This window comes from Physella acuta, unplaced genomic scaffold, assembly GCF_028476545.2.
Source record: "Physella acuta isolate Inbredline_101_S28 unplaced genomic scaffold, ASM2847654v3 ptg001440l, whole genome shotgun sequence".
Classification (NCBI taxonomy): domain Eukaryota; kingdom Metazoa; phylum Mollusca; class Gastropoda; family Physidae; genus Physella; species Physella acuta.
Window position 1 is genome coordinate 94780 of NW_026732955.1, and position 14815 is coordinate 109594.

The 14815-nt window shown below is 36.9% G+C and overlaps 1 protein-coding gene across 1 annotated transcript; it reads right to left on the reverse strand.

Moving 5' to 3' along the window:
* Window positions 1–828: 828 nt before the first annotated feature.
* LOC131927787 (neutral cholesterol ester hydrolase 1) lies at window positions 829–7081 on the reverse strand. Its single transcript, XM_059283607.1, has 6 exons — window positions 6757–7081; window positions 5315–5470; window positions 3999–4124; window positions 2864–2996; window positions 2448–2511; window positions 829–1822 (listed from the first exon to the last, which is right to left on the reverse strand). The coding sequence occupies exons 1-6, from the start codon at window positions 6760–6762 to the stop codon at window positions 1030–1032; spliced, it is 1278 nt and encodes a 425-aa protein (XP_059139590.1). The 5' UTR covers window positions 6763–7081; the 3' UTR covers window positions 829–1029.
* Window positions 7082–14815: the final 7734 nt, after the last annotated feature.

The following is a 14815-nucleotide window of genomic DNA, read 5'->3' on the forward strand; positions in this document are numbered from 1 at the left end:
AGTTTTTTACGTTCATTTGTTACGGTGCTTAATTTGACGTATGTGTTTGTATGTATATAAAGTGCAGACAATTATTTTTTTTACATGCCAGGATACCCTTATATTTGAACAGAAATGAGACAAAGCACACGAAATTGTGGTGTAACTATGCAGGTTATGTGTACATTGCTAGCATAGACATTAGGTTAACGTTGGAGTCTGTTATCAAATTATTTATTAAATTTGATTCAGAGTTCAGAAATGGTTTGGAAAAAAAGTCTGAGTTAATAGAGAAGTATTAAGTAAGTATGCTTACATAATTTAAGTCTTAATACATGTTTAAATCATTAGGAACTTAGTGGGTTTCTTTTAAATTAATTTCAATTGGGACATCTGAAATTACTTTTTGTGCAATGTTTTAATTTTTTCCTTAGGCATGATACCCCCAACCCACCAGTATTGCTTCTTACAACAGTCATAGAATGACTATACATTTTAAAAAAATGGGGGATCTTGTCCAGATAAGCCACGCCAAAACGTAACCCCAGCCACTCAAAAAAAAGTATTAAAAAAGATGACTTTGTTCTCTTAGTATTAACCTAACCCTGACCTTAATCATAACTCTAAAGGCGGATAAGGAGTTGTTTTTATGGCGTGCGTTTAAATATTCATATGTCTAGACATCAGACATAGATCAAGGTTGTGAGCGTAATGGCTTAAACTTTTCTCCCGTGCACTTTTTGCATTTGTGGCGGGGCTTATCTGAACAAGCTCCAAAATTGCTCTCTACTAGTTGACGTTTGTTACGGTTGGTTATTTTAAAAAAACAGAACAACAAAACCCAGTGAATTGATTAAATCTTTTGTTTCTTATACAATAAATGTGTCTACCGTCTCAAAGCGACAGATCTGAGAAAGTTTACCGCGTATGTTGGAGATTGACCTATTTCAAATTTCTGGAGGATTGTATCATAGGCCTTCACGCGGAAATAATTATTAATAATTAATATCAGTAAATAATACCCGCATACACGACTTTAAATTAGGCTATTCAATTAGTTTTTAACCTTAGAATTTCTTTGTTTAAATAATTAACTAATTGTTCCATTGCTTTTTGACTTTCTTTCAGTTCGATCCAACCACCGCCAGCGAATAAGAAAAATCCGTGAAAGCCATGGTAGTAGTGGTGTAATTCAACTTTGACTCCATTTTCTAGCAGTCTGTGTCCAAACATGAGTGCTTCGTCACGCAGCACATCAAACTGTGACGTAATGATGTATGTGTCTGCTACAAAACTTACATCTTGTGTAAACATTGGATTGAAACGAGAGTCTAATATTAGATTATCGATAAAAGGCGATACCGTATCGTTGCTCTCAGAGTTGTGGATCGTGGATTTATTTGATACTTTTAAAGGGCTGGGGAGTCTTTTGGAACTGTTCAAAAAGTCTGAAAACGCGGCATAACTTTCTAAAGAAACATGTCGATTCCCCTGGAGTAAATGTTTAAAGCTAAGATTGATGTTCCCGTATCGCATCCAATTGGTAATCTCTTTTTCTGGCGATGTAATGCCGGGCAGCATTTCCATGTCGGAGAAATCCTGGTACGACGGTGTGGCAAAGTTGAGCATTTGTAGGGCGGGGTTAATCAAGATTTGCAGACGAACAAAGCTGGAGAGCTCAATGGCCACCGCGGCAGCAAGATTTCCACCCGCGCCGTCTCCCGCCACTACGATCAGATCTTTGCAGACGTTGAGCTCTTTCGAATGCTGCACAATGTACTTGGTGACAGCCAGACAATCGTCGTAGGCCGCGGGGAATGGATCTTGGGGCGCTGTCCTGTACCTGTACAACAATTTAGTATAGGATGTTGTGAGGTTTGTATGAGCTAATGATATAAGAAGTATATTGAAACACCCGAATATATAAATTGTATTGCCCCATCAACACAACAAACTCTGCTTTTTTTACTGCTAGGTCAACTGTAAAAAAAATGTCACTTACTCTATTTTAGCTAATTTTTAACAACCGTCTCAAAAAAGCCAGAAAAACCCAACTCCCCTCCCCACCTTATAACGTAATAAAGATGTAATTCCCTGTACAACATGACCACAATTATAACGAAAAGTAATGTTTTTATTCTCATTTTATAGAGAAAAATTGCGTGTATGCTTCTTATATTTCTTTCATCCCCATTCCCCCTATCGCATCTTATCGTCAATCGTCATTGATTCTAAACCAATCCCTCCTACACCCCCCCTCCATAAAAAATAGGTGAGTGACATCAGTTGTGGGTGACGTACAGAAAAAATTCAGTTAAAAGCAACTGAAACAATAAACCACCACAACCCCCTCAGACTCTATTGTAATGACCTGAGTTTAGCTGGTCGGATTGTTATTCAATACTCTTGTTAAGCTAAAGATAATCAATAATTTTAAAAAATCAATTCAGTATTTCAAAGCAACATACTCAACGGCCACAACCTTGAACTTGGTTTTGTTTGCCAGATTTTTTAGTGGACCGTCATATACACCTGTCAATAATAAGAGTTAACAAATTAAACAAATCGAAATGTAGAACAGGCAATACGAAAAGAGGTAAAACAGGCAAGATAAGACAATTTAAAACAAGCAAAATTAGAAGATTTAAAACAAGCAATATGATATCTAAAACAGCGGGTAGTACGAAAAAAAACACACACATAAAGAACGCACCTACATACAAGAACATAAAGACCACACCTACATGCAATAACATAAAGAAATAAAAGAACACACCTACAGACAAGAACACGAAGAACGCAGACAAGAACACGAAGAACGCACCTACAGACAAGTAGGCCTACATAAAGAACACACCTACAGACAAGAACATAAAGAACGCACCTACAGAGAGCCACGTCCATCCCCCACCATGGAAGTAAACAATAGTAGGGTAGCCCTGACAGTTGGGTGGAGAGCTGTTCTTCACAGGCGTGTATGTGCTCACAGTCACGCCATCATACACGTCTTGGTTGACCTGAGAAACAAATGGTTGTTGAGGATTGAAAACGTTATTTACCATCTAGTTTTGGTATTTCAGTTCGTGATTGTGCTTGTATACAATTAACAAAACTGTTGGAGGTTTAGTGATAATCAAATTGGAGCAGAATAAAATGAGTCCCCATAATTGGTTCGATGTCTATAACCTGCTATAAGGTCTTTTATAGGGCGTTTTTTTAAAATGAAAGTGGTTGTATCTACAACAGCAAGAATTAGTTTGCATGCACAAAATATAAACATCATAGCTATGATACTATTGAGAAAGAGGAGGTTCGAATATGAAAATACTATAAGCTTAATCAAGAAATAAATTATAGACTACTATTTAAATAACTATAAAGAAAAGCGTGGGTCACTTTAGTATCTATTGGATACCTTTACTAATGTTAAGGAAGACACCCACGCTTTTCTTTATAGCTATTTAAATAGTAGTCTATAATTTATTTTCTACTTTTTAGTGCATCATTACATAAAAGCTTGTTATTAAAACGTTTTTTATGAATTTTTTTTCAGTACTTTACATGTTTTATTTACAATAGAGTTACATGACTAAAAACCATTGCGCGCCTTCTGAACATCACGTTCAGTAGGCGCGCAATGGTTTTTGAACGCAGCCATTACGTGATGGCGCAGCTAGTGAAGGTGATGACGCGTGTGGTGTGGTTGGCTAGACATGCCTACTAATTCGGTCCAAATTTTAATTAATTCATAAAAAATTAATTAGGCATCCAATTAAGTCAAATTTAGTTTCAGATTGCATTGTCTTCATGTCTTGACCCACGTGCCAAGTGTGAATCGTATCGGTCAAGTAGAAGTTTCCGAATTTTCACTCCTGCGTTTCCGTCTAGACAGACTGTCGACAGACTGTCGACAGAGGAAGTGAGTTAAATAAAAGCTTGTAATAAAAAAAGGAAAGAAATAGCAATTTTTTACGTCATTTTCTTAGGAAAAACGAATGTTTAATAAATAAATCTCATACCCTTATATTTCTGTAAACAACGCGTTGCCATGGTAGCGGATTGAACAAAATGGAGAAGGCCGTGTTAATAAAGATTTTCATTGGCTGAATGCCTATGTTGATACCAACGTCATGCATGAGACCACTCTATGGAACAAATCAAATACGTTATTCAATCAATTATTTATAACAGACATCTGTGTAGCAAATCAAATACGTTGTTAAATAAATTATTTGTAACAGACATCTGTGTAACGGAACAAATATATTAAATCAATTAATTATACAAACATGTATGAAACAGAACAAATACGTTATTAAATAAATTATTTGTAACAGACTTAGCTAATTCCTAAATTGTTATCGATAACCGGGCGTGGGGGGGGGGGGGGGGGGGGGAGTCTGCCCAACATGCCTGTTATATATAATCTTGTGTGGATGTTGTATAAAATCTCGATTGGATGTTGTATAAAATCCTGTGTGGGTGTTGCATAAAATCCTGTGTGAGTGTTGTATAAATCTCGTTTGGATGGTGTATAAAATATCGTGTGGATGTTGTATAAAATCTTGTGTGGATGTTGCATAAAATCCTGTGTGGGTGTTGTAAAAAATCTTGTGGGGATGTATAAAATCTTGTGTGGATGTTGTATAAAATCTTGTGTGGATGGTGTATAAAATATCGTGTGGATGTTGTATAAAATCTTGTGTGGATGTTGCATAAAATCCTGTGTGGGTGTTGTAAAAAATCTTGTGGGGATGTATAAAATCGTGTGTGGATGTTGTATAAAATCTTGTGTGGATGGTGTATAAAATATCGTGTGGATGTTGTATAAAATCTTGTGTGGATGTTGTATAAAATCTTGTGTGGATGTTGCATAAAATCCTGTGTGGGTGTTGTATATAATCTTGTGGGCATGTTGAATATAATCTCGGGTGGATGTATATAATCTTGTGGATATGAAGTATATAATTATCAGTGTTTCTTCCAGACTTTTTTCTCCGGGGGGGGGGGCACTTGAAATCTTCGGGGGGGGGGGGGCGGTAAACTTTCTTCGGGGGGGGGGGGCGGACACTGTTAAAAGTATATATTTTCTATATAAATTATATAAATTTCATTTCGTTCGGGGGGGGGGGGGTAAAAAATTTTCGGGGGGGGGGGGGGCTTAGCCCCCCCCCCCCCCGAAGAGATGCCTGGAAGAAACTCTGATAATTATAATCATAGGGTAATGTTTTGTATAATCTGGTGTGGATATTGTATAAGTTAATGTTGTATATAATCCTTTATGGATGTTGTTCCATTGGAATTCACCCCTCTACGGGCTAACAGACCAACTCACCCCTCTACGGGCTAGCCTTCCTAGCTCATCGAACCAACGTATTTTCTCAGCCTCCGCTAGACCAGGGGGCATTGCGCGGTGTAGCACTGTGTACACGTGAAACGAGAGGCAGACGATCAAACCAACAAACACACAGATCACCGCGCCAAGAGTGCGCTGCAACAGTAAAAAAAATAATTCTTCACAAATTTCAATTTGAATACAATTTATTTACAACCGTCAAATTAGACGCTTTATGAGAGGAGAGAAGGAAATTTATGAGAGGAGAGAAGGAAAGGGCGGTAAGCATTGGGAGGGGACGTAACACAGTAATAGTTTTTGTTCTCTTTAAAAAATAAAGTGAGTGTCAATATTAATTTTTCTCTCTAAATTATTACTCAAACACTACATGCATGTGTGTTCCGATTAAAGAAAATTTTAAATAATAACACATTTTTTAAATGTTAGATAAAAAGTATAATTTTAAAGCAAACTTATTATTAAAACGAATCATTTTCTTAAAACTATTAAAGCGATTCAATGACAACAAATCTGGAACAAAATTACAAATTAAACTTGTTATATTAGCAAATTGGTTCCTGTGCCTCATGTATGCTATCGTATCAGAAACTGCTCCCATCTAGGTGATATTTCTAGCGCTACAAGCGATCTTTCTAGAATTCTAATATACCTATGTCCACCAAGTTACTACATAAGTAAATGAGTCCAACAAGTGACGCCCCTGATACAAAAGCTTTGCACTGAGAAATTACATGAACACACCGGCCAACTGAATCAACTCGGCAAACAAATAAAAGTTACCAAATACAAAACACTAGATACCGTCTAGTTCAAACCTACAGGAATACACATCAGTATATTAGTACAATCATGATTGTATTTTTTAATCTCTAAAAAAATTGATTGACAACTGATAGTGTGTGCCTACTTTATTATACTGCTATATTACATCCAATCTGCGCTCTGCTTACATTTGTCTAGTAAACAGATATTTTGTTCTCTGTTTACACAGGCTGTAGATAAGTTGTTGTAGTAAGATGATGAGCTCCGTGTTGGAGGCGAGGAAAAGGGGGAGGGGTGTAAATATTTACAACAAACGCGCGTGATGATCGTTGTTCTATTTTTGTTTGTAATTTTCTGGATTTTAGTTTCGTACACATAGTCTGTAACGATTGAATTTAATCTTGTAGCCTTTTATCACATATGGATACATTAATTAAGTGGAAAGTAAAAATATGGAAATATGGAAATATAAAAGCTCTATATATCACGCATATATGCATAGGCATAAACATATCTAGGTCTATATACACACATATATATAAAAATAGGATATATATATATATATATATATATATATATATATATATATATATATATATATATATATATATATATATATATGTATGTATGTATGTATGTATATATAAGTAAATACCCACCCCCATCACTGACTCCTTCCAGCTAGTATCCAGCTACTTTTGACCACTGCCATTGAAAATTCTCAACTGCTCTCAGCTGATTGAATTTTGGTATGACGTCTGCATGTACCAGGCAGGCTAATTCAAATTAGGTGAAAGTGATAAACTGGCTTTTAATCAACGGTTGATAAACTTTTAGTTCAACTGATAACGCTATTGTCCTTACAATGTATCTAGATAACCAATGTAAAAAAAACGACTCAATAGATGAGATTGAAAGTGAAATGAACATCTCAAGTTGTCCGAAAACAAAGAACGTTGCACAAGTCAGCTGGATTTGTAGAGAAACTTTTATTAACGAGCTCGTAAAACAAGAGTTAAAGTGTAAACAATTGAAAGTAAACCAGTTCATTGTTGTACTGTCTAAAGGTCGAGTGGTGTTTTGTTTTTGTCTATATCCTCAGCAACATATCTCTTGGTCTTTGTTACACGCGTTATACTTTTTAAAATCATAACCTAACAATCCATACAACTATCTCGTCGGTCTATATTATAACTTTCAAACACACACATATATATATATATAGTCTCTCTCTCTCTCTCTCTCTCTCTCTCTCTCTCTCTCTTTATATATATATATATATATATATATATATATATATATATATATATATATATATATATATATATATATATATATATAAAGACTATATAGTGACTCGAGAGATATCAGACAAGGTCTCTGACCTAAGCTGAACCTACCTAATTCATTTGGGTCACTGATTACATAAGATTACATTTCTCAGGCCATGTTATCAATGCATCTAAAGTTTCCATATAATGGAATTCCCCAAGTTTCCGTGTTACTACCATACGCGGTGCTGGTGTTACTGTAGACAACTTGAGACAACATGTTGAGTTACCGAGCGTTCTGTGCAATCCAGTGTATTTTAAATTTATTAAAATAATGCCTGATGTGCGTTCATAACCCCCCCCCCCCCCCGAAACACGGAGGGTGATTTAACAGTGACTGTCACCATCTAGTGATTGTGTTGCTATGGTGTTCATGTGTTGGCGTTGAATGTGCTTGTGACTATCTCGTGCGTGTGGTAACATATATCTCATTCGTCACCTGGTTTAGTGACCTGAGTTACATCACACAAAAAATTGTTTCTATGCTGTCAATGCATAGGTCTATATGCCTAAACAACCAGTTGCATTTTCAATAACATATAATTATAATACCATGATGTTCTGATGGGTGTGCTTATAATACCATGATGTTATGATGGGTGTGCTTATTATGATCTAAAAAAAATCAGCTCCTGATCAGTTATTGGCCTCTGTCAACAACCAATTAAAAAAATAATTTTCCCATTTTCATAACGATTTTTACATTTCCTGCAAATAAAATGAAGTTATAATAATTATTTTAAAAAACACACACAATCAGATCAAAGCTGTACGGACGTCAAAAATAACCGTTGTACTAGTTAATATTTGACAAATCGTTTTAATTTTTAAAAAGTACCCGAGTCCTTGGCCATTTCCTATAGTCCTATAGGCTGTTATTTTTAAAAAAGTAACTAGTTATAACGTACTACAGCTCTAATGGTCTATATTGTTAGCTCCACACTTTTACCTCAGATTTTGTACCAGGTAAAAGTTTCCTGTAGTATTCTTTTTCAAATTTTACCCGATTACAAAACTGTAAAGTAGACAAAAATATTTTGTAGGACATTTCCCCGGTGTTTGTTTTTTCTCAATAAGAAGCTGTTGACCCCCCCCCCCCCCCCCTTAAATGTATTAATCTGACCCAAGGGCTGAGCTTATGCACTATCGGGTGCTAATCACGCAGTAAGCCAGTGCTAGTAGCTCAAGTAGTGGAGCAAGTATCAAGTAGAATCAGCTGATTTACAAGTGAAACTAAATTGACCTCTTGTCGTTACTTGAACTTGTTGTCAGTGACAAGTGGCTGAGAAACTCTTATCACATCAGCAATCTGGTTTTTAAATTGGTGCACTAGAGGACTTCATCACAATCTGGTTTTTAAACTGGTGCACTAGAGGACTTTAGGCTAATCTGGTTTTTAAATTGGTTCACTAGAGGACTTTAGGCTAATCTGGTTTTTAAATTGGTGCACTAGAGGACTTTAGGCCAATCTAGTTTTTAAACTGGTGCACTAGAGGACTTTAGGCTAATCTGGTTTTTAAATTGGTGCACTAGAGGACTTTAGGCTAATCTGGTTTTAAAATTGGTGCACTAGAGGACTTTATCACAATCTGGTTTTTAAATTGGTGCACTAGAGGACTTTATCACAATCTGGTTTTTAAACTGGTGCACTAGAGGACTTCATCACAATCTAGTTTTTAAACTGGTGCACTAGAGGACTTTAGGCTAATCTGGTTTTTAAATTGGTGCACTAGAGGACTTTAGGCTAATCTGGTTTTAAAATTGGTGCACTAGAGGACTTTATCACAATCTGGTTTTTAAATTGGTGCACTAGAGGACTTCATCACAATCTGGTTTTTAAATTGGTGCACTAGAGGACTTTAGGCCAATCTAGTTTTTAAACTGGTGCACTAGAGGACTTTAGGCCAATCTGGTTTTTAAATTGGTGCACAAGAGGACTTTATCACAATCTGGTTTTTAAATTGGTGCACTAGAGGACTTTAGGCCAATCTGGTTTTTAAATTGGTGCACTACAGGACTTTAGGCCAATCTGGTTTTTTAATTGGTGCACTAGAGGAATTTGGGCCATTATGGCCATGGAACTAGGTTACAACTAACAAGTAGGACATTAATATTACAACTAACATGAAGCTGTTACAGCTAACCAGTAAGACATGAGTGTTACAACTAACCAGTAGGACATGAATGTTACAACTAACCAGTAGGACATGAATGTTACAACTAACCAGTAGGACATGAAACTGTTACAACCAGTAGGACACGAATGTTACAACTAACCAGTAGGACATGAATGTTACAACTAACCAGTAGGACATGAAACTGTTACAGCCAGTAGGACACGAATGTTACAACTAACCAGTAGGACATGAATGTTACAACTAACCAGTAGGACATGAGTGTTACAACTAACCAGTAGGACATGAATGTTACAACTAACCAGTAGGACATGAATGTTACAACTAACCAGTAGGACTTGAAACTGTTACAACCAGTAGGACACGAATGTTACAACTAACCAGTAGGACATGAATGTTACAACTAACCAGTAGGACATGAAGCTGTTACAGCTAACCAGTAGGACATGTTACAACTAACCAGTAGGACATGAGTGTTACAACTAACCAGTAGGACATGAATGTTACAACTAACCAGTAGGACATGAATGTTACAACTAACCAGTAGGACATGAAGCTGTTACAGCTAACCAGTAGGACATGAATGTTACAACTAACCAGTAGGACATAAATGTTACAACTAACCAGTAGGACATGAATGTTACAACTACCCAGTAGGACATGAATGTTACAACTAACCAGTAGGACATGAATGTTACAACTAACCAGTAGGACATGAATGTTACAACTAACCAGTAGGACATGAAACTGTTACAGCCAGTAGGACATGAAACTGTTACAGCCAGTAGGACATGAACATTACAATTAACCAGTAGGACATGAATGTTACAACTAACCAGTAGGACATGAATGTTACAACTAACCAGTAGGACATGAATGTTACAACTACCCAGTAGGACATGAATGTTACAACTACCCAGTAGGACATGAATGTTACAACTAACCAGTAGGACATGAAGCTGTTACAGCTAACAAGTAGGACATAAATGTTACAACTAACCAGTAGGACATGAATGTTACAACTACCCAGTAGGACATGAATGTTACAACTAACCAGTAGGACATGAATGTTACAACTAACCAGTAGGACATGAATGTTACAACTAACCAGTAGGACATGAATGTTACAACTAACCAGTAGGACATGAATGTTACAACTAACCAGTAGGACATGAAGCTGTTACAACTACCCAGTAGGACATGAATGTTACAACTAACCAGTAGGAAATGAATGTTACAACTAACCAGTAGGACATGAATGTTAAAACTACCCAGTAGGACATGAATGTTACAACTAACCAGTAGGACATGAAACTGTTACAACTAACCAGTAGGACATGAAACTGTTACAACTACCCAGTATGACATGAATGTTACAACTAACCAGTAGGACATGAATGTTACAACCAACCAGTAGGACATGAATGTTACAACTAACCAGTAGGACATGAAGCTGTTACAACTACCCAGTAGGACATGAATGTTACAACTAACCAGTAGGAAATGAATGTTACAACTAACCAGTAGGACATGAATGTTAAAACTACCCAGTAGGACATGAATGTTACAACTAACCAGTAGGACATGAAACTGTTACAACTAACCAGTAGGACATGAAACTGTTACAACTACCCAGTATGACATGAATGTTACAACTAACCAGTAGGACATGAATGTTACAACTAACCAGTAGGACATGAGTGTTACAACTAACCAGTAGGACATGAATGTTACAACTAACCAGTAGGACATGAACATTACAACTAACCAGTAGGACATGAATGTTACAACTAACCAGTAGGACATGAATGTTACAACTAACCAGTAGGACATGAATGTTACAACTAACCAGTAGGACATGAATGTTACAACTAACCAGTAGGACATGAAACTGTTACAGCCAGTAGGACATGAAACTGTTACAGCCAGTAGGACATGAACATTACAACTAACCAGTAGGACATGAATGTTACAACTAACCAGTAGGACATGAATGTTACAACTAACCAGTAGGACATGAAACTGTTACAGCCAGTAGGACATGAAACTGTTACAGCCAGTAGGACATGAACATTACAACTAACCAGTAGGACATGAAACTGTTACAGCCAGTAGGACATGAAACTGTTACAGCCAGTAGGACATGAACATTACAACTAACCAGTAGGACATGAATGTTACAACTAACCAGTAGGACATGAAACTGTTACAACTAACCAGTAGGACATGAATGTTACAACTAACCAGTAGGACATGAACATAACTAACCAGTAGGACATGAAACTGTTACAACTACCCAGTATGACATGAATGTTACAACTAACCAGTAGGACATGAATGTTACAACTAACCAGTAGGACATGAGTGTTACAACTAACCAGTAGGACATGAATGTTACAACTAACCAGTAGGACATGAACATTACAACTAACCAGTAGGACATGAATGTTACAACTAACCAGTAGGACATGAATGTTACAACTAACCAGTAGGACATGAATGTTACAACTAACCAGTAGGACATGAATGTTACAACTAACCAGTAGGACATGAAACTGTTACAGCCAGTAGGACATGAAACTGTTACAGCCAGTAGGACATGAACATTACAACTAACCAGTAGGACATGAATGTTACAACTAACCAGTAGGACATGAATGTTACAACTAACCAGTAGGACATGAAACTGTTACAGCCAGTAGGACATGAAACTGTTACAGCCAGTAGGACATGAACATTACAACTAACCAGTAGGACATGAATGTTACAACTAACCAGTAGGACATGAAACTGTTACAGCCAGTAGGACATGAAACTGTTACAGCCAGTAGGACATGAACATTACAACTAACCAGTAGGACATGAATGTTACAACTAACCAGTAGGACATGAATGTTACAACTAACCAGTAGGACATGAATGTTACAACTAACCAGTAGGACATGAATGTTACAACTAACCAGTAGGACATGAATGTTACAACTAACCAGTAGGACATGAATGTTACAACTAACCAGTAGGACATGAATGTTACAACTAACCAGTAGGACATGAAACTGTTACAGCCAGTAGGACATGAAACTGTTACAGCCAGTAGGACATGAACATTACAACTAACCAGTAGGACATGAATGTTACAACTAACCAGTAGGACATGAAACTGTTACAACTAACCAGTAGGACATGAATGTTACAACTAACCAGTAGGACATGAACATAACTAACCAGTAGGACATGAAACTGTTACAACTACCCAGTATGACATGAATGTTACAACTAACCAGTAGGACATGAGTGTTACAACTAACCAGTAGGACATGAATGTTATAACTAACCAGTAGGACATGAATGTTACAACTACCCAGTAGGACATGAATGTTACAACTACCCAGTAGGACATGAATGTTACAACTAACCAGTAGGACATGAAGCTGTTACAGCTAACCAGTAGGACATAAATGTTACAACTAACCAGTAGGACATGAATGTTACAACTACCCAGTAGGACATGAATGTTACAACTAACCAGTAGGACATGAATGTTACAACTAACCAGTAGGACATGAATGTTACAACTAACCAGTAGGACATGAATGTTACAACTAACCAGTAGGACATGAATGTTACAACTAACCAGTAGGACATGAAGCTGTTACAACTACCCAGTAGGACATGAATGTTACAACTAACCAGTAGGAAATGAATGTTACAACTAACCAGTAGGACATGAATGTTAAAACTACCCAGTAGGACATGAATGTTACAACTAACCAGTAGGACATGAAACTGTTACAACTAACCAGTAGGACATGAAACTGTTACAACTACCCAGTATGACATGAATGTTACAACTAACCAGTAGGACATGAATGTTACAACCAACCAGTAGGACATGAATGTTACAACTAACCAGTAGGACATGAAGCTGTTACAACTACCCAGTAGGACATGAATGTTACAACTAACCAGTAGGAAATGAATGTTACAACTAACCAGTAGGACATGAATGTTAAAACTACCCAGTAGGACATGAATGTTACAACTAACCAGTAGGACATGAAACTGTTACAACTAACCAGTAGGACATGAAACTGTTACAACTACCCAGTATGACATGAATGTTACAACTAACCAGTAGGACATGAATGTTACAACTAACCAGTAGGACATGAGTGTTACAACTAACCAGTAGGACATGAATGTTACAACTAACCAGTAGGACATGAAACTGTTACAGCCAGTAGGACATGAAACTGTTACAGCCAGTAGGACATGAACATTACAACTAACCAGTAGGACATGAATGTTACAACTAACCAGTAGGACATGAATGTTACATTTAACCAGTAGGACATGAAACTGTTACAGCCAGTAGGACATGAAACTGTTACAGCCAGTAGGACATGAACATTACAACTAACCAGTAGGACATGAATGTTACAACTAACCAGTAGGACATGAAACTGTTACAACTAACCAGTAGGACATGAATGTTACAACTAACCAGTAGGACATGAACATAACTAACCAGTAGGACATGAAACTGTTACAACTACCCAGTATGACATGAATGTTACAACTAACCAGTAGGACATGAGTGTTACAACTAACCAGTAGGACATGAATGTTACAACTAACCAGTAGGACATGAACATTACAACTAACCAGTAGGACATGAATGTTACAACTAACCAGTAGGACATGAATGTTACAACTAACCAGTAGGACATGAATGTTACAACTAACCAGTAGGACATGAATGTTACAACTAACCAGTAGGACATGAAACTGTTACAGCCAGTAGGACATGAAACTGTTACAGCCAGTAGGACATGAACATTACAACTAACCAGTAGGACATGAATGTTACAACTTACCAGTAGGACATGAATGTTACAACTAACCAGTAGGACATGAAACTGTTACAGCCAGTAGGACATGAAACTGTTACAGCCAGTAGGACATGAACATTACAACTAACCAGTAGGACATGAATGTTACAACTAACCAGTAGGACATGAATGTTACAACTAACCAGTAGGACATGAAACTGTTACAGCCAGTAGGACATGAAACTGTTACAGCCAGTAGGACATGAACATTACAACTAACCAGTAGGACATGAATGTTACAACTAACCAGTAGGACATGAAACTGTTACAACTAACCAGTAGGACATGAATGTTACAACTAACCAGTAGGACATGAACATAACTAACCAGTAGGACATGAAACTGTTACAACTACCCAGT

Excerpts from the sequence above, each read along its gene's own strand:
- LOC131927787 (XM_059283607.1), bottom strand. Across the intron at positions 2,512-2,863 it reads ATGGACGTGGCTCTCTGTAG|GTGTATATGACGGTCCACTA; the intron begins GTGCGTTCTTTA and ends TATTATTGACAG. Across the intron at positions 1,823-2,447 it reads TTCAAGGTTGTGGCCGTTGA|GTACAGGACAGCGCCCCAAG; the intron begins GTATGTTGCTTT and ends ATTGTTGTACAG.